Raw genomic sequence first — 20,355 nt, 5'->3', positions numbered from 1 at the left:
TGTTTGCAGCACAGTCTATAACCACACCCAAACCACGTGCTAAACAAGCATAAGTAAACAATGGAAGCCCTTAGTGATTCCTTATTATACACAAGATGAACTTGTAGCATACGTTATAACCATGTTTTTGTCAATGTTGTCGTGCTCTGCGTTTATTATCCATGCCATGGTCCTGTCTCTTTTCCTTCCTGTTTTCTCTCCACCAAAACCACTGCCATATGATATTCTACTCTACATAAAAAGCGAGAATGCTGCCTTTGCAGGTCTCAAGGAAGCAAAAATGTACAACTCATCAACCAAATAATGTATGCTGACCAGTGTGTTTGCCCTTGTGTTTACAAAAACTTGGTTGATGCCTTTTGCACTGTTGGAGTTGATCTTACTTAAGCTATTGAAGGCTAACTTCAGTATTTCACCGAAGTACCACTGTGCTAATCCCAAACGTCAGCTCTTGGACATTCTCCATGAGTACCACTGCCTCTTGGTATAGGACCAAATGACTGGAACAGTATTTGCATTGTTTGACCCACCAAGATTCCATTCCGTAGCCCAATTCACCAATGTCAAGCTTTTTATCTTGAAAACAGAAACTGCCATTGTAAAGAGAGATGAAGTGCTGAGTAGGGGATATGTCACTTATTCAGTCTTGGTGATAACTGGGGGATCACTTGAAGAGTGTTCATTGTCGAGGTACAAGGGATTGGTCTGAAATAAGAGTTCCCCCCCATGATATACTGAGTTATCATAAGTCATAGGCCTAACAACACCCATCTGGGGGTGCAAACAAGTCCACAGTGAGTCCCCTAGGATTTCTTTAGCAGCGGTAGTAAAGTTAGTGTGGTGGGGGGGGGGGTGGTAGTGGGCGTGGCCAATGGCATACTCTCCGACCATACATTTTAGAGACCCTCTTGGCTGCTGAGACATAATGTTGCTGTTTTAAAGCTGCAATTTTACAAATTTTGCCATGGGGCAAAGACTTTTTTTAAATTATTATTGTTAAAGCTAATTTCCTGCAATTCCACAAATGTTGCAATGGCTTGTGCCGTGTTCTTATGTTTGAGTGACTAAAACATTATAGCAAAGTCAGTGGGGGCTCCAATAAATTGCTCCATTATCTTTTCTTTATACTTTATATCTGGTTTTAGTCATTGAAGTTTACACTGAAAGTGTTTTACCATCCTGAAAATATTTATCATATTTTTTTGAAGTGGAGTTAATGATATATGTAGGTACTGTGTGTGGCGTTTGCTAGCGTTAGTCTGCTGTACCTGAGTAAAAACAGTATTTTTCATCCTATAGCTTGTTCTCCAGCTTCTTTTTAAATAGTGAGCCAATATGTTTTCAGCACTTTTGTTTACCTGACTGATCAAAACTTGTTTTCTCATGCTTTCTTGTATCTCTGCAGCAGACACATACTGAGCAATATGTTTGGAACGTCAAATCGCAGTATAGGATCGCAATATATATTGTACCTGCACGTAAGTATTGTGATAATGTCGTATCGTGAGGTCCCTGGCAATTCCCAGCCCTACTGCTCTTTCGATGACAGACTGACCAGGTGAATCCAGCTGAAAGCTATGATCCATTATTGATGTCACCTCTTATATCCAGTTCAATCAGTGTCGATGAAGGGGAGGAGACAGGTTAAAGGATTTTAAGCCTTGAGACATGGATTGTGTATGTGTGCCATTCAGAGGGTGAATGGCAAGACAAAATATTTAAGTGCCTTTTGAACAGGGTATGGTAGTAGGTGCCAGGTGCACTGGTTTTAGTGTGTCAAGAACTGCAACGCTGCTGGGTTTTTCATGCTCAACATGTTTCATGTTTCTTGTGTGTATCAAGAATGGTCCACCACCCAAAGGACATCCAGCCAACTTGACACAACTGTGGGAAGCATTGGGTCAGCATCCCTGTGGAATGCTTTCGATGCGTAGTAGAGTCCATGCGCTGCTGAATTGAGCCTGTTCTGAGGGCAAAAGAGGGTGCAACTCCATATTAGTAAGGTGTACTTAATGTTTTATACACTCAGTGTTGTGTAAAACTCAGGAGGAGGTGGACTTTATAAAAAATGAAAAACCCTAATAATAGCTTTTCCTTTGACTGAAAGGATGGGTTATTATTTCAAGTTTTTCTTGTCACATGCGCAAGTACAGTGAAATGCCTTTCTTGCTAACTCAATCTAACAATGTAATAATCAATAACAATGTAATACAAGAAAAACATGAGAAATATGAAGAACACAAGTGTGCGCATACTTTAGTATATACAGGGTCAGTTCCAATTCCATATTTACAATGTGCAGGGATACTGGAGTGATAGAGGTAGATATGTATAGGGTTGACTAGGCAACAGGATATAAGATACACAGAGTAGCAGCAGCTTGTATGTGGGTGTGTGTAGAGTCGGTATAAATGTATGTGCTTATTATGTGTGAGTAAGCAGAGGATGGAGTGAGTGTGTAGGGCCCTGTGAGTGTGCATAGAGACAGTGCAAAAACAAAAGGTCAATAAAGATACAAGGTTAACTCAGTCCGTGTAGTTATTCAGTCACCCAAGTCAGACTGTTCTCTCTGCTACTGCACGGCAAGCGGTACCGGAGCGGAAAGTCTAGGACCAAAAGGCTCCTTAATAGCTTCTACCTCCAAGCCAAAAGACTGCTGGACAACTAAACTAATCAATGCCCCCCCCCCCCCCACACACACACACACACACACACGCCTTTGTTTTTACACTGCTGCTACTCTCTGTTTATTAACTATGCATAGTCACTTTACAAATTACCCCGACTAACCTGTGCCCCCGCACATTGACTCGGTACCGGTACCCCCTGTATATAGCCTCATTATTGTTATGTAAATGTATTGTTACTTTTTGATTTAGATATATATTTTTTTACTTTAGTTTATTTAGTAAATATTTTAACTCTATTTCTTCAACTGCATTGTTGGTTAAGTAAGCATTTCACGGTAAGGTCTACATCTGTATTCGGCGCGTGTGACAAATACAATTTGTTTTATTTTGTTGGCTATTTATCGGTCTTATTCCTTGGGATAGAAGCTGTTCAAGAGCCTGTTGGTGTCAGACTTGATGCACCAGTACCGCTTGCCGTGTGGAAGCAGAGAGAATAGACTCCAACCAGCCAAGCCATAGACTAACGATTTTCCGGGCTTTCTTTCCATACCACCTGATATAGGTGTCCTGGATGGCAGGGAGCTGTCCACACCACCCTCTGTAGTGCTATGCGATCGAGGGCAGTGCTGTTGCCATACTAGGCAGTGATGCAGCCAGTCAAGATGCTCTATGGTACAGCTGTAGAACTTTCAGGGCCCATGCCAAACTATTTCAACCTCCTGAGGGGGAAGAGGCCCTGTCACACCTTCTTCAGGACCATGCACATGTAGAGTGTGTGTTTGGACCATTTTAAGTCTTTAGTGATTTGGACTCAGTGGAACTTGAAGATCTCGACCTGCTCCACTGCAGCCCTGTGTAACAGTATTGCTTCTGTCCCTCTCCTCTCCCCAACCTGGGCTTGAACCAGGGACCCTCTGCACACATCAACAACAGTCACCGTTGAAGGACTGTTACCTATTGCTCCACAAAGCCCCGGTCCTTGCAGAGCAGGGGAAACAACTACTTCAAGGACTAAGAGCGAGTGACTTCACCGATTTCAAATGTTTCTAGCGCGCACCGCTAACTAGCCAGCTATTTCATACCGGTTTCACTAGTCTGTCTATCTTGGGCCTCCTCATTGGCACACCTCTGAGGTGAAAGGAATTTGACACGCCTCTTCTGATGTAATTTAAGAATGTATTTGGCAGCAGAGCAGGAGTCGGCAATTAAGCAGTGTAGCAACGTTCCTAATTCTGGGTCCAGCGAAGTAGGCTGAACCTAGAGCTGAGTTTGCCCACAGCTCTTGTAGTGTTTTACCTTGTTGATCTATGCCCCAACCTGAAGAACCATTCTAGCCATTAGCATGTCCATGTCTTATTTATCTGTATATTATACAATGGGTGGGTCTAATCTTGAAGGCTGATTGGGTAACAGCATTCCAGCTGGTGTCTATTCCACAAGTTACCACCGGCTAAATCTATGACATTAAAATGCTTATTTACTCTGTTTAATCTGACTGCGCGATCCACTGTCTCACCAGCCCAGCCAAGCAATTTCTAAACTTGCTCTCCACTATAAAAAGCATCTAGACATTATCTCACATTTCTTTTAGACTAACATTTGTTTTCAACAGCGGATATTTGTATAAACCTTGCAAATGTCGGAGAGACAGAGGGCAACATTGTTTCAGTATTCAAATTCGATCTCTAGCGGTTCCATAGTAATGAACGTGTTGGGACGAGACGCGCGCAGGCAACGTTTCTCAGCCAGTCGAAATCATGAATCAGCTGGCATCATTTTTATGATCTATACAAAGAAATGTACATTTAAAAAAAAAAAAAAGTCTAACTAAATTAAGTGCAGCTAGTTTGCAGTCTTTCCAGCTTTATTTTGAAGTGATTGTGTTAGCTGTGTTGGCTAGCTCCTCTGAACAACGAGTGTCCTGACGAGTGAGCAATTTTTCTATGCCAGGTAAAATCGCGCCTAATTTCGCCTAAAAATGAATGCTGTTCTGACAGCTGACGCTTAAAGTTAGAGAGGGAGATATGACTCCAGCTTCAGAGATTTTTGCAATTCGTTCCAGTCATTGGCAGCTGAGAACTGGAAGGAAAGGCAGCCAAACGAGGTGTTGGCTTTGGGGATGACCAGTGAAATGTACCTGCTGGAGCATGTGCTATGGTGGGTGTTGCTATGGTGACCAGTGAGCTGAGATAAGGCGGGGCTTTACCTAGCAAAGATGTATAGATGACCTGGATCCAGTGGGTTTGGCGACAAATATGAAGCGAGGGCCAGCCAACGAGAGCATACAGGTCGCAGTGGTGGGTAGTATATGGGGCTTTGGTGACAAAACAGATGGCACTGTGATAGACTGCAACCAATTTGTTGAGTAGAGTGTTGGAGGCTGTTTTGTAGATGACATCGCCGAAGTTGAGGATCGGTAGGATGGTCAGTTTTATGAGGGTATGTTTGGCAGCATGAGTGAAGGATGCTTTGTTGCATTTTGGATTGGAGATGCTTAATGTGACTCTGGACGGAGAGTTTACAGTCTAACCAGGCACCTAGGTATTTGTAGTTGTCCACATATTCTAAGTCAGAACTGTCCAGAGTAGTGATGCTAGTCGGGCGGGTGGGTGTGGGCAGCAATCGGTTGAAGAGCATGTATTTAGTTTTACTAGCATTTAAGAGCAGTTGTAGGCCACGGAAGGAGTGTTGTATGGTATTGAAGCTCGTTTTGGAGGTTTAACACAGTGTCCAAAGAAGGGCCAGATATATACAGAATGATGTCGTCTGCGTAGAGGTGGATAAGAGAATCACCAGCAGCAAGAGCGACGACATTGATATATACAGAGAGAATCGGCCCGAGAATTTAGCCCTGTGGCACCCCCATAGACTGCTAGAGGTCCGGACAACAGGCCCTCCGATTTGACACACTGAACTCTGTCTGAAAAGTAGTTGGTGAACCAGGCGAGGCAGTCATTTGAGAAACCAAGGCTATTGAGTCTGCAGATAAGAATGCGGTGATTGACAGAGTCGAAAGCCTTGGCCAGGTCGATGAAGACGGCTGCACAGTACTGTCTTTTATCGATGGCGGTTATATCGTTTAGGACCTTGAGCGTGGCTGAGGTGCACCCATGACCAGCTCGGAAACCAGATTGCATAGTGGAGAAGGTACGGTGGGATTCGAAATGGTCGGTGATCTGTTTGTTAACTTGGCTTTCGAAGATTTTAGAAAGGCAGGGCAGGACGGATATAGGTCTATAACGGTTTGCGACTAGAGTGTTTCCCCCTTTGAAGAGGGGGATGTTCGCTGCAGCTTTCCAATCTTTGGGGATCTCAGACAATACGAAAGAGGTTGAACAGGCTAGTAATAGGGGTTGCAACAATTTCAGCAGATAATTTTAGAAAGAGAGGGTCCAGATTATCTAGCCCAGCTGATTTGTAGGGATCCAGATTTTGCAGCTCTTTCAGTACATCAGCTGTCTGGATTTGGGTGAAGGAGAAGTGGGCGGGGGCTTGGGCAAGTTGATGCAGGGGGTGCAGAGCTGTTGGCCGGGGTAGCGGGAGCCAGGTGGAAAGCATGGCCAGCTGGTGACAGTGTTACATTTTAGTCATTTAGCAGACGCTCTTATCCAGAGCGACTTACATTTTTTTCTGTGCTGGCCCCCCGTGGGAATCGAACCCACAACCCTGGCGTTGCAAACACCATGCTCTACCAACTGAGCTACAGGGAAGGCTAAGATTTTCCTAGCCTCAGTGCAGTGGGCAGCTTGGAGGTGCACTTATTCTCCATGGACTTCAGTGTCCCAACATTTTTTGGAATTAGTGCTACAGGATGCAAATTTCTGTTTGAAAAAGCTAGCCTTAGCTTTCCTAACTGACTGTGTATATTGGTTCCTGACTTCCCTGAAAAGTTGCATATCGCGGGGGCTATTCGATGCTAATGCAGAACGCCACAGGATGTTTTTGTGCTGGTCAAGGTCAGTCAAGGCTGGGGTGATCCAAGGGCTATATCTGTTCTTAGTTCTCAATGTTGTTGAATGGGGCATGCTTATTTAAGATGGTGAGGAAAGCACTTTTAAAGAGCAACCAGGCATCCTCTACTGACGGGATGAGGTCAATATCCTTCCAGGATACCCGGGCCAGGTCGTTTAGAAAGGCCTGCTCGCTGAAGTGTTTTAGGGAGCGTTTGACAGTGATGGGTGGTCGTTTGACCACGGATCCATTATGGACGCAGGCAATGAGGCAGTGATTGCTGAGATCCTGGTTGAAGACAGCAGAGGTGTATTTAGAGGGCAAGTTGGTCAGGATGATATCTAAGAGGGTGCCCATGGTTACGGATTTAGGGTTGTACCTGGTAGGTTCCTTGATCATTTGTGTGAGATTGAGGGCATCTAGTAGGACGGCTGGGGTGTTAAGCATGTCCCAGTTTAGGTCACCTAACAGTACGAGCTCTGAAGATAGATGGGGGGCAATCAATTCACATATGGTGTCCAGTGCTCAGCTGGGGGCTGAGGGGGGGGGTCTATAACAAGCGGCAACAGTGAGAGACTTGTTTCTGGAAAGGTGGATTTTTAAAAGTAGAATCTCTAATTGTTTGGGCACAGACCTGGATAGTATGACAGAACTCTGCAGGCTATCTCTGCAGTAGATTGCAACTCTGCCCCTTTTGGCAGTTCTATCTTGTTGGAAAATGTTGTAGTTGGGGACTTTTGTGGAAATGTCTGCATTTTTGGTGGCCTTCCTAAGCCAGGATTCAGACATGGTTAGGACATCAGGGTTGGCGGAGTATGCTAAAGCAGTGAATAAAACAAACTTATGGAGGAGGCTTCTGGTGTTAACATGCATGAAACCAAGGCTTTTACGGTTACAGAAGTTAACTTCTTATGGGCAGGTAGGACGGTAGCATCCCACCTGGCCAATATCCGGTGAAATTGCAGAGCGCGGAATTGAAACTACAGTATTATAAATATTTAACTTTCATAAAATCACAAGTGTAATACATCAAAATAAAGCTAGAGAAGAGAGAGAGAGAACATAGACTTCTCAAAGCAGATATTCTATGTATCTGTGGAGCTTTGTGTAGGCCGTCATTGTAAATAAGAATTTGTTCTTAACTGACTTGCCTAGTTAAATAAAGGTTAAAACCTGTTATGGCTAGGCGTCCCGCTAGCGGCACACCTTGACAACATCCGGTGAAATTGCAGAACACGAAATTCAAATTACAGAAATATTAATATTTAACATTCATGAAAATACAAGTGTTATACATCAAATAAAGCTTAACTTGTTAATCCAGCCGCCGTGTCAGATTTCAAAAAGGCTTTATGGCGAGCTGGAGACACAGCGATTCAGACAGCTTGCGGGCCGGGGCTAGCAGATGGGCCTTCGGCGGCGTCGCAACGGAAGAGCCTGTTGAAACCACTTCGGACGATTACGTATCCAGATTGTCATACCTTTGCTATACCATACGGTATATCCGAATGTGCACACAAGGAGCGCTATAAAAAATAAACCATTTAGGCAACAGGGCTCTTGATCCAGGAGGGGATTGAATGTCTCTGCTCTAACTAAGAAGCTTGATCTTGACACCTAGCCAATTGGTTAGCAAACCAAATGAAAACATGAAGTAGACAAACGCTTTGGTCCTAAAGCATTGTGACTTGATGACAACATAAGGATATTTGTTTCCAACATCAGAACTGTTTTCCTAAAAAAGTTAAATCCACTTCGTTCTTTGTTTCCTTGCCACGTTACACGATACTTGTATTTATTATGGATCCCTGGCAGCAGCGACTCTTCCTGGGGTCCAGCAAAATTAAGGCAGCTATAAATTTTTTTTTAAACATTACAATACATAAATTACAGAATTCACAACACATTGTGTGCCCTCAGGCCCATACTCCACTACCACATATCTACCAGACAAAATCCATACAGTACAGTGTGCATGTTATCGTGTGTATGCATGTGTCTGTGCCGGTGTCTGTGCCTACGTTTGTTACTTCACAGTTCCCACTGTTCCATAAGTTGTATATTTACTTACTGCGTATATTTACTTACTGCATAAGTTGTATATTTACTTTACTTACTGCGTCAGTTACCTGTTGTGGAATAGAGTTCCATATAGTCATGGCTCTATGTAGTACCGTGCTCCTCCCATAGTCTGTTCTGGACTTGGTGACTGTAAAGAGACCTCTGGTGGCATGTCTTGTGGGGTGTGCATGGATATTTTAAACAGACAGCTCGGTCCCTTCAGCTCGGTCCCTTCACACCTCTTACGAAAACGAATAATGATGATGTCAATCTCTCTTCTACTTTGAGCCATGAGAGATTGACATGCATGTCATTAATGTTAGCTCTCCTTGTACTTTTAATGGCCAGCTGTGCTGCCCTGTTCTGAGCCAACTGCAATTTTCCCAAGTCCCTCTTTGTGGCACCTGACCACACTACTGAACAGTAGTCCAGGTGCGACCAAACAAGGGCCTGTAGGACCTGCCTTGTTGATAGTGTTAAGAATGCACACTACCGCTTTATTATGGACAGACATCTCCCCATCTTAGCTACTGTTTTATCAATATGTTTTGACCAATCCAGGGTAACTCCAAGCAGTTTAGTCACTTCAACTTGCTGTCGTGACAATCATTGTGTTTGATTGTGACATACCACATTCAATTATTACACAATTAAATTAATCATATAACAAATAAGTAGTAATCTGGGGCACCACAGGAAAAGTTATTTAACGAGTTACTATCTCCCGACTAAACTGTAAAGATATAAATATATCTTACATCAGTCACAGTCAATTCATTCTTATTTACCTTATCAGTCTCATTCTGAATGTCGCAAAACTCTTGGATAACTGCACGAACCCTAGCATAAATTATGAATCAGCAATATACAAATTGGCTTATTTATTTACTAACAAAAAAATCACACAAGATAGCTTACACATTGATTACTACACAATGCAATGAAAAGTCCCTAGTGGACTAAACCGAGATGACTGCTTGTTACACAAAATGTCAGATTCAAAAGAGAGGGAAAGGGAGAGACAAAGGACTTCCACTATCGTACATACAGCTGATAACTATGCTCATGGTAATGAAAATACTTTGCATATGAATGGCCGCTCATTCGAAAAAATTGCAATGTACATATTTACGTGTGTATGGCTTTGCTGTTTCTGTTGAAAACACCCGATCCATCTATGGGGAGTAATTCGACAAAGTTTCTGGTTGTCCACCAGAGGTCACCATGTCCTTTGCAGCTGTAGCTTCTCTGTCTCGGAGTGTCTGTTCGAACAGCTCTTCCAGAGGAAGTGTTCGTTAGATTGGAACTTTCAAAGTACCACCCGGTGGTTCTCGGTCGAGTTTACTAGACTAAAGTACTTAAACAGCTGCACACTGAATGTTCCTGTGTAGTCTTCTTCGAGAGAGTTTCAGAGTTTCTAACCATTTCATACCTTTCAGCTCACATGGTCTGTCACGCTGGTCTAATGTAGAGCTAGAACCATTTTACATGCCCGTAGCAACCCGGCAATGTACTGATCTCTAGAGATTTAAATTCCTACCATTTCAACGTACAGCCACGCTCCATGTTTTTCTGGTCTCCTAGATTCTAACCATTCGTGACATCCGGTTCAATACCATCCGCCTTCTTGGTCGATGTGTTAATTCTTCACGAGGGGTTTTATGCACTCTGGCAAAAGGAGCATTCCAGGTGCAGTGTCTGGTTGCTCCCCATTACACACCACAGACCAGCAAATATTCTTTACATCATCAACATATGAATCACTACGAAATTTCTTGTATGACCTCTTTATACACTATTAGGCCCAGCCTTTGGTACTTTGGTTTTCCTAGATATGGCTATTATATTGTAATCACTACATACTATGGATTTGGATACTGCTTTAAAGCTAATTTCTGCAGCATTAGTAAAGATGTTATCAATATATGTTGATTTAATTCCTGTGCTGTTTGTAAATACCCTGGTAGGTTGACTGACAACCTGAACCAGGTTGCAGGCACTAGTTACAGTTTGAAGTTTTTTATTGATGAGATTCAGTCAATATTTTAAATCACCCAGAATATATACTTCTCTGTCACATACATTATCAAGCATTTCACATATGTTATCCAGACAGGCCGCTCCAGGTGGTGAAGGTAGGAAACAAAATGGCGTCTATCTCAAGGCCATCAGACTGTTAAACAGCCATCACTAACACAGAGATTGCTGTTTACATACAGACTTGAAGTCATTGGCTGATTTTTAATAAATGGATCACTAGTCACTTTAATAATGTCACTTTATTGTTGTATGTATGCAATACATTACTATGTATGTGTGTGTGTGTGTGTGTGTGTGTGTGTGTGTGTGTGTGTGTGTGTGTGGGGATATCTCTATCTATCTCTATCACACTGTATTTTATACCATTTTTGCATATTGCCTGTGCCGCTCTGTCATTGCTCAATCATATATTTATATGTATATATTCTTATTCCATTCCTTTACTTAGATTTTTGTGTATTAGGTAGTTGTTGTGGAATTATTAGATTACATGTTAGGTATTGCTGCACTGTCGGAACTAGAAGCATAAGCATTTCGCTACACTCGCAATAACATCTGCTAACCATGTGTATGTGACCAATAAAATTTGATACTGACTGTTAGCACTTGGTGGTCTATAACAGCTTCCCACAAAAATGGGCTTTAGGTGAGGTAGATGAGCCTGTAGCCATATTACTTCAACAGTATTTAACATTAGAAAGTCTCTAGGCTTAACAGGAATGTGGTTCTTTATATAGACCGCAACACTGCCCCCGTTGGTAATTCTGTCTTTTCGATAAATGTTATAACCATGTATTGCTACCACTGTATTATCTAAGTGAGTTTAAGAATATGAATGTCATCTGTTACAAGCAAGTTATTGACTTCATGGACCTTGTTTCTTAGCCCATATTAACATATGCAGCCTATTTATTTTATTTTTATTTTTTTTAGCACTTCTGGGTTGCTTGATTGTTTTTAATGCTTTACTGTGAAGCTTATAAGAACTAGACTTGATTGTGCAGCTCACCCTGCACTAAGTGGTCTTCCTACTAGGGCACACTGCCTCAGTGCTAACAGTGTAACTCTGGTTCATAGGCTCATGATTACTGCATCCAATAGCTGTAGGATTAACAAACACATTTAAGCCCAATATTTGGCAATCAAAATAACAATCACAGTTTAATTTATAAAGTCCTAATACATCCACTATATTTGTTACCAAATTATGTAGATTGTGTTGATAATATGCAATGTATGTGTTTTTATTAAGGTTATTCTGTGGCAGTTCATAAGTTCTCCCAGACACTCAACGTGTTCCAGTTCGACTTCATTGGTGATTCCCTGACAGATGACGAGATTAATATTGGTAAGTTCATATAGGGATGTGATGTCACACAAACACTTACCTCAATGGTCAGCCTAAGACTATATGGGAATAATGTCTTAGTGTGGGGTGGAAAGCATGCAATACATTACCTTGTATGCAGTAAAAATCACATTCTTGTGGGAGCACCTCCTCGAAGAGTATGAATTAGGTTGCTTGTGATGGTGTGAATCCGAAGCAACCTGCCTACACATTGTTTGAAGGACATTGTACAACGGTTGGGTCTAATGCTGATTGGTTAAAAATGCATTCCACAAATTGCCACCAGCTAAATCTATGACATTAAAATGCCCATTTACTCTGTTCCATCTGACTACACAATTCACTGTCTCATCATCCCAGTCAAGAAACTTATAAACTTGATATCCACTATAAAAAGCAGGTAGACATTATCTCACATTTCTTTAAGGCTAACGTTTTAGTTTTCAACAGCGGAGATTTGTATGAAGCTTGCTGTCTGTCTCTCCGACATTTGCAACATTGTTTCAGTATTCAAATTATATCTCCTGCTGTCTCATAGTAATGAACGTGTCGGGACAGACAGCCAGACAGGCCGTGTTTCTCAGCCAGTCGAAATCATGATTTAGCTGGCATCATTTTTATGGAAAGACATATCACACACACAGTTGAATTTGCAGTTTACATACACCTTAGCAAAAAAACATTCTTAGGTCAGTTAGAATAACTTTATTTTAAGAATGTGAAATGCCAGAATAATAGTAGCGAGAATGATCTATTTCAGCTTTTATTTCTTTCATCACATTCCCAGTGGGTCAGAAGTTTACATGCACTCAATTAGTATTTGGTAGCATTGCCTTAAAATTGTTTAACTTGGGTCAAATGTTTCGGGTAGCCTTTCCACAAGCTTCACACAATAAGTTGGGTGAATTTTGGCTCATTCCTCCTGACAGAACTGGTGTAGCTGAGTCAGGTTTGTAGGCCTCCTTGTTCGCACACGCTTTTTCAGTTCTCCTCACAAATGTTATATAGGTTTGAGGTCAGGGCTTTGTGATGGCCACTCCAATACCTTGACTTTGTTGTCCTGAAGCCATTTTTCCACAACTTTGGAAGTATGCTTGGGGTCATTGTCCATTTGGAAGACCCATTTGCGACCAAGCTTTAACTTCCTGACTGATGTCTTGAGATGTTGCTTCAATATATCCACATAATTTTCGCCCCTCATGATGCCATCTATTTTGTGAAGTGCACCAGTCCCTCCTGCAGCAAAGCACCCCACAACATGATGCTGCCACCCCTGTGCTTCACGGTTGGGATGGTTTTCTTCCGCTTGCAAGCCTCCCCCTTTTCCTCCAAACATAACTATGGTCATTATGGCCAAACAGTTCTATTTTTGTTTCATCAGACCAGAGGAAATTTCTCCAAAAAGTACGATCTTTGTCCCCATGTGCAGTTACAAACCGTAGTCTGGTTTTTTTTATGTCGGTTTTGGAGCAGTAGCTTCTTCCTTGCTGAGCGGTCTTTCAGGTTGTGTCGCTATAGGACTCGTTTTACTGTGGATATAGATAATTTTGTACCGGTTTCTTCCAGCATCTTCACAAGGTCCTTTGCTGTTCTGGGATTGATTTGCACTTTTTGCACCAAAGTACGTTCATCTCCAGGAGACAGAATGCGTCTCCTTCCTGAGCGGTATGATGGCTACGTGGTCCCATGGTGTGTATACTTTTGCACTATTGTTTGTACAGATGAACGGCGTTTGGAAATTGCTCCTAAGGATGAACCAGACTTGTGGAGGGCTACAAAAAAATCTTTAGGTCTTGGATGATTTCTTTTGATTTTCCCATGATGTCAAGCACCGAGTTTGAAGGTAGGCCTTGAAATACATCCATGGGTACACCTCCAATTGACTAAAATGATTATCAAGTAGCCTATCAGAAGCTTCTAAAGCCATGACATCATTTTCTGGAATTTTCCAAGCTGTTTAAAGGCACAGTCAATTTAGTCTATGTAAACTTCTGACCCACTGGAATTGTGATACAGTGAAATAATCTGTCTGTAAACAATTGAAAAATTACTTGTCATGCACAAAGTAGATGTCCTAACCGACTTGCCAAAATTATAGTTTGTTAACAAGACATTTGTGGAGTGGTTGAAAAACAAGTTTTAATGACTCCAACGTAAGTGTATGTAAACTTCCGACTTCAACTGTGTGTATATGTACAGTGGGGCGGGAAAAGTATTTGATCCCCTGCTGATTTTGTACATTTGCCCACTGACAAAGAAATGATCAGTCTATAATTTTAATGGTAGGTTTATTTGAACAGTGAGAGACAGAATAACAACAAAAATATCCAGAAAAACGCATGTCAAAAATGTTATAAATTGATTTGCATTTTAATGAGGGAAATAAGTATTTGACCAGAAAGATTTCTGGCTCCCAGGTGTCTTTTATACAGGTAACGAGCTGAGATTAGGAGCACACTCTTAAAGGGAGTGCTCCTAACCACAGCTTGTTACCTGTAAAAAAGACACCTGTCCACAGAAGGAAGCAATCAATCAGATTCCAAACTCTCCACCATGGTCAAGACCAAAGAGCTCTCCAAGGATGTCAGGGACAAGATTGTAGACCTACACAAGGCTGGAATGGGCTACAAGACCATCGCCAAGCAGCTTGGTGAGAAGGTGACAACATTTGTTGCAATTATTTGCAAATGGAAGAAACACAAAATAACTCAATATCCCTTGGCCTGGGGCTCCATGCAAGATCTCACCTCGTGGAGTTGCAATGATCATGAGAACGGTGAGGAATCAGCCCAGAACTACACGGGAGGATCTTGTCAATGATCTCAAGGCAGCTGGGACCATAGTCACCAAGAAAACAGTTGGTAACACACTACGCCGTGAAGGACTGAAATCCTGCAGCGCCCGCAAGGTCCCCCTGCTCAAGAATACATATACATGCCTGTCTGAAGTTTGCCAATGAACATCTGAATGACTCAGAGGACAACTGGTGAAAGTGTTGTGGTCAGATGAGACCAAAATGGAGCTCTTTGACATCAACTCAACTCGCCGTGTTTGGAGGAGGAGGAATGCTGCCTATGACCCCAAGAACACCATCTCCACCGTCAAACATGGAGGTGGAAACATTATGCTTTGGGGGTGTTTTTCTGCTAAGGGGACAGGACAACTTCACTGCATCAAAGGGATGATGGACGGGGCCATGTACCGTCAAATCTTGGGTGAAAACCTCCTTCCCTCAGCCAGGGCATTGAAAATGGGTCGTGGATGGGTGTTCCAGCATGACAATGACCCAAAACACACGGCCAAGGCAACAAAGGAGTGGCTCAAGAAGAAGCACATTAAGGTCCTGGAGTGGCCGAGCCAGTCTCCAGACCTTAATCCCATAGAAAATCTGTGGAGGGAGCTGAAGGTTCGAGTTGCCAAACGTCAGCCTCAACCTTAATGACTTGGAGAAGATCTGCAAAGAGGAGTGGGACAAAATCCCTCCTGAGATGTGTGCAAACTTGGTGGCCAACTTCAAGAAACGTCTGACCTCTGATTGCCAACAAGGGTTTTGCCACCAAGTACGAAGTCATGTTTTGCAGAGGGGTCAAATACTTATTTCCCTCATTAAAATGCAAATCATTTTATAACATTTTTGACATGTGTTTTTCTGTTTTTTTTTGTTATTCTGTCTCTCACTGTTCAAATAAACCTACTATTATTAAAATTATAGACTGATCATTTCTTTGTAAGTGGGCAAATGTACAAAATCAGCAGGGGATCAAATACTTTTTTCCCCCACTGTATGCGTGTATATATATTGAAAGAAGGTAAAGTAAACGCAGCTTATTTGCGGTCTTTCCTTCTGTTTGACGTGATTGTGTTACTATAGCTGTGTTGTTGGCTAGCTCCTCTGAACGTCCTGAGGAGTGAGCACATTTTCTTTGCCAGGCGAAATCGGCCCCCATCAGCTTATTTTTTTAAAATTAAATTTTAATTTAACCTTTATTTAACTAAGCAAGTCAGTTAAGGACAAATTCTTATTTACAATCACGGCCTACCTCGGTCTAACCCGGACGATGCTGGGCCAATTGGGCACCGCTCTATCGGACTCCCAATCACAGCCGTTTGTGATACAGCCTGGAATCGAACCAGGGTCTGTAGTGACGCCTCTAGCACTGAGGTGAAGGGCCTTAGATCGCTGCGCCACTGGGGAGCCCTAACGGGTTATCAACATATTGTTATGGATGTATCGAAATAAGTGTTACTAGAACGTTGCCAGTCAGTATGGCAATGGAACATTTAGAACGACTGGGTCGGCCCTTGACTTCGTGTCGGGCCTAACACCCGTGCCATCCTCAACACTGGTTTCTCTGCCATTATCACTTAAATAGTCCAACAACATATAGGTTCAAAGCTGTGTGCTGGAAAACCTTGGTGGGTGAAGTAGGCCTTGAGATGCTCATGTAAATGTCCTTTTTTGACTTAAGACCTAAAGACTTAAAATATATTGTTTTTGAGTTTAATCTATATATGGCTGTAGTCAGCCTTATTACTTTACCCCCTAGCATTGAGTCTGTGTAGCAACAGCTGTATTGATGTTTCAGTGTAATTTACTTCATGGAATTAGCATGTGAAACATTTTCATTTTATGGCACACAATCTTATGTTATGGCACACATGTTATGGCACACAATCCTGTATTGATTTCATATCCTCCCCTGTGCCATGAGCTTCATTTTTGCCCAATTATCTCACTAAACATGGATAACGTATCTATTTTTGTCCACAGCGGAGTCTTTCCAAGAGTTTGCTGGTCTCCTACAGGAAGTGGAGGATGACCGGATGATGCTGGTGGGTTATCAGCAGCACTTCTCTGGAACTGTGCCCAGTTTTTCAAAAGATATCTGACTGGATACTGACAATCGGTTAGGACTAAATGATAGAATTGGGATTTAAGGCAGAAAAATTTGATTCTTATCCTCCATATAGGGATAAGAATTTGGTAATCCAATCTGACCTTTAATCAGGATTGTATGTTGTTTTTGCGTTTTTCATAACTCAAAGGTAGTGATTAGGATTGATTTGATGCTGAAAATAAGGATTATCACTGAAACGGTGGATTTAAACATTTGAATGGCACTACAACCAAGATATGTCAAGGTATCTAAAGGTTTAAAGAACTTTCTTACATCTGAAAACCAAAGGTTCATTATGTTGAATTGACCACAGTATACAGTACCAGTGAAATGTTTGGACACCTACTCATTCAAGGGTTTTTCTTTATTTTGACTATTTTCTACATTGTAGAATAATAGGGAAGACACCAACACTATGAAATAACCCATATGGAATCATGTAGTAACCAAAAAAGGTGTTAAACAAATCAAAATATATGTTATATTTGAGATTCTTCAAAGTAGCCACCCTTTGCCTTGATGACAGCATTGCACATTCTTGGCATTCTCTCAACCAGCTTTACCTGGAATGTTTTTCCAACAGTCTTGAAGGAGTTCCCACATGCTGAACACTAGTAGACTGCTTTTCCTTCACTGTGGTCCAACTCATCCCAAACCATCTCAATTGGGTTGAGGTCGGGTGATTGTGGAGGCCAGGTCATAAGATGCATCACTCCATCACTCTCCTTCTTGGTCAAATACCCCTTACACAGCCTGGTGGCGTGTTGGGTCATTGTCCTGTTGAAAAACAAATGATAGTCCCACTAAGCGCAAACCAGATGGGATGGCGTATCGCTGTGGTAGCCATGCTGGTTAAGTGTGCCTTGAATTCTAAATTAAATCACTGACAGTGTCACCAGCAATGCACCATCACACCACTACCTCCATGCTTCACGGTGGGAACCACACATGCGGAGATCATCTCTTCACCTACTCTGCGTCTCAAAGACACTGGTTGGAACCAAAAATCTCAAATTGGGACTCATCAGACCAAAGCTCAGGTTTCCACCGGTCTAATGTCCATTGCTCATGTTTCTCTTGTTCTTATTGGCATCATTTAGTAGTGGTTTCTTTGCAGCAATTCAACCATGAAGGCCTGATTCACACAGTCTACTCTGAACAGTTGATGTTGATGTCCTGTTACATGAACTCTGAAGTTTTTATTTGGGCTGCAATCTGAGGTGAAGTTAACTCTAAGGAACTTATCTTCTGCAGCAGAGGTAACTCTGGATCTTCCTTTCCTGTGGCGGTCCTCATGAGAGCCAGTTTCATCATAGCGCTTGATGTTTTTTGCGACTGCACTTGAAGAAACTTTCAAAGTTCTTGACATTTTCCAGATTGACTGACCTTCATGTCTTAAAGTAATGATAGACTGTCGTTTTCTCTTTGCTTATTTGAGCTGTTCTTGCCATAATATGGACTTGGTCTTTTACCAAATAGGGTTATCTTCTGTATACTACCCCTACATTCTCACAACACAACAACTGATTGGCTCAAACACATTGAGAAGGAAAGAAATTCCACAAATGCACTTATAACAAAGCACACCTGTTGGTTGAAATGCATTCCAGGTGACTACCTCATGAAGCTGGTTGAGAGGGTGCAAGGCTGTCATCAAGGCAAAGGGTGGCTCTTTGAAGAATCTCATATAAAATATATTTTGATTTAACACTTTTTGGGGGGGGTTACTAAATGATTCAATGTGTGTTATTTCATTAATTTATGTCTTCACTAATATTTTACAATGTAGAAAATTGTAAAAATAAAGAAAAACCTTTGCATGAGTAGTTGTCCAAACTTTTGACTGGTCTGTTGGTATGTGTGCAGTTGTTATATTGAGAAGTGTCAAATAGATGCATCTACTTATTTATAAGTGATATGCAGGCAGGTTCTATTTTCATCTACAGTGCATTCATAAAGTATTCGGACCCTTAATTTTTTCCACATTTTAGAATAAGGCTTTACAGCCTTACTCTAAAATGTATTAAACAAAACATTTTCCTCCATCTACACACAGTACCCCATAAGGACAAAGCAAAAAAAAAATGTTTTTAGACTTTTGTGCAGATTTATTACAAATAAACATACCTTATGTAAATAAGCATTCAGACCCTTTGCTATGAGACTTGAAATTGAGTTCAGGTTCATCCTGTTTCCATTGATCATTCTTTGTTTCTACAACTTGTTTGGAGTCCACCTGTGGTAAATGTAATTGATTGGACATGATTTGAAAGGTCACGCACATGTCTATACGAGGTCCCACAGTTAACAGTGCATATCAGAGCAAAAACCAAGCCATGCGAAAAGATGAACGGCTCAAAGTACAGTGATAACTTCCTCCAGAGCTCTCAGGTCCTCAGACTGGGGCGACATTTCACCATCCAACAGGACAACGACCCTAAGCACACAGCCAGTTTCTGAATGTCCTTGAGTGGCCCAGCCAGAGCCCATACTTGAATCTGATTGTACATCTCTGGAGAGACCTGAAAATAGCTGTGCAGTGACGCTCCCCATCCGACCTGACAGCGCTTGAGAGGATCTGCAGAGAAGAATGGGAGAAAGGAATACCGGCTTTGTCAAGCTTGTCGCGTCAGATCCAAAAAGACTCGGCTGTGAACTCTGCCAAAGATGCTTCAACTAAGTACTGAGTAAAGGGTCTGAATACTTATGTAAATTGTGAGATTTACGTACCTTTTTTTTATATATATACATTTGTTATAACATTTCTTAACTGTTTTCGCTTTGTCCTTATGCGGTTTTGTGTGTAGATTGATGAGGAAAAAATAACAACTTAATCAATTTTAGAGTAAGGCTGTAACGTAACAAAATGTGGAAAAAGTCTAGGTCTGAATACTGTCCGAATGCACTGTATGTACCTTTTTTTTCATGTAGGTTACTCCTGTTTTCCTATCAAAACCATTTTTAATTTAAAAAATAAATAAATTAATGTCACGTGTGCCAAATACAGCAGACCTTACAGTGAAATGCTTACCGACAGGCCCTAACCAACGGTACAAATTTAAAGTAAAAAATAGGTGTTAGGTGAACAATAGATAAATAAAGAGATTTTAAATTATTTTAAAAAATAACAGTGAAATAACAGTAGCGAGGCTATATACAGGCACCACTTAGTCGGGCTAATTAAGGTAGTATGTAGGTGTGGTTAAAGTGACTATGCATATATGCTAAACAGAGTAGTAGTAGTAGTAGCAGCGTAAAAGAGGGGTTGGTGGGTGGCGGGACACAATGCAGACAGCCCGGGTAGCCAATGTGCGGGGGCACGGGTTACTCAGGCTAATTAAGGTAGTATGTACATGAATGTATGGTTAAAGTGACTGCATACATGATAAACAGAGTAGCAGCAGTGTAAAAGAGGGGTTGGGGGGAG

The 20,355-nt window shown here is 41.7% G+C and overlaps 1 protein-coding gene across 1 annotated transcript in view; it reads left to right on the top strand.

Annotated features, from left to right (window-relative positions):
* ophn1 (oligophrenin 1) overlaps positions 1-20,355 on the top strand; it is a 44,428-nt gene that overhangs the window by 1,457 nt on the left and 22,616 nt on the right. Inside the window, exons 2-3 of the mRNA XM_014137514.3 lie at positions 11,935-12,030; positions 16,802-16,863. Coding sequence (XP_013992989.2) covers positions 11,935-12,030; positions 16,802-16,863 — 158 coding nt within the window. The remainder of the gene's footprint in view (positions 1-11,934; positions 12,031-16,801; positions 16,864-20,355) is intronic.

This window comes from Salmo salar, chromosome 13, assembly GCF_965601325.2.
Source record: "Salmo salar chromosome 13, fSalSal1, whole genome shotgun sequence".
Classification (NCBI taxonomy): domain Eukaryota; kingdom Metazoa; phylum Chordata; class Actinopteri; order Salmoniformes; family Salmonidae; genus Salmo; species Salmo salar.
The sequence above is the reverse complement of the archived record's forward strand: the minus strand, read 5'-3'. Positions and strand labels throughout refer to the sequence as shown.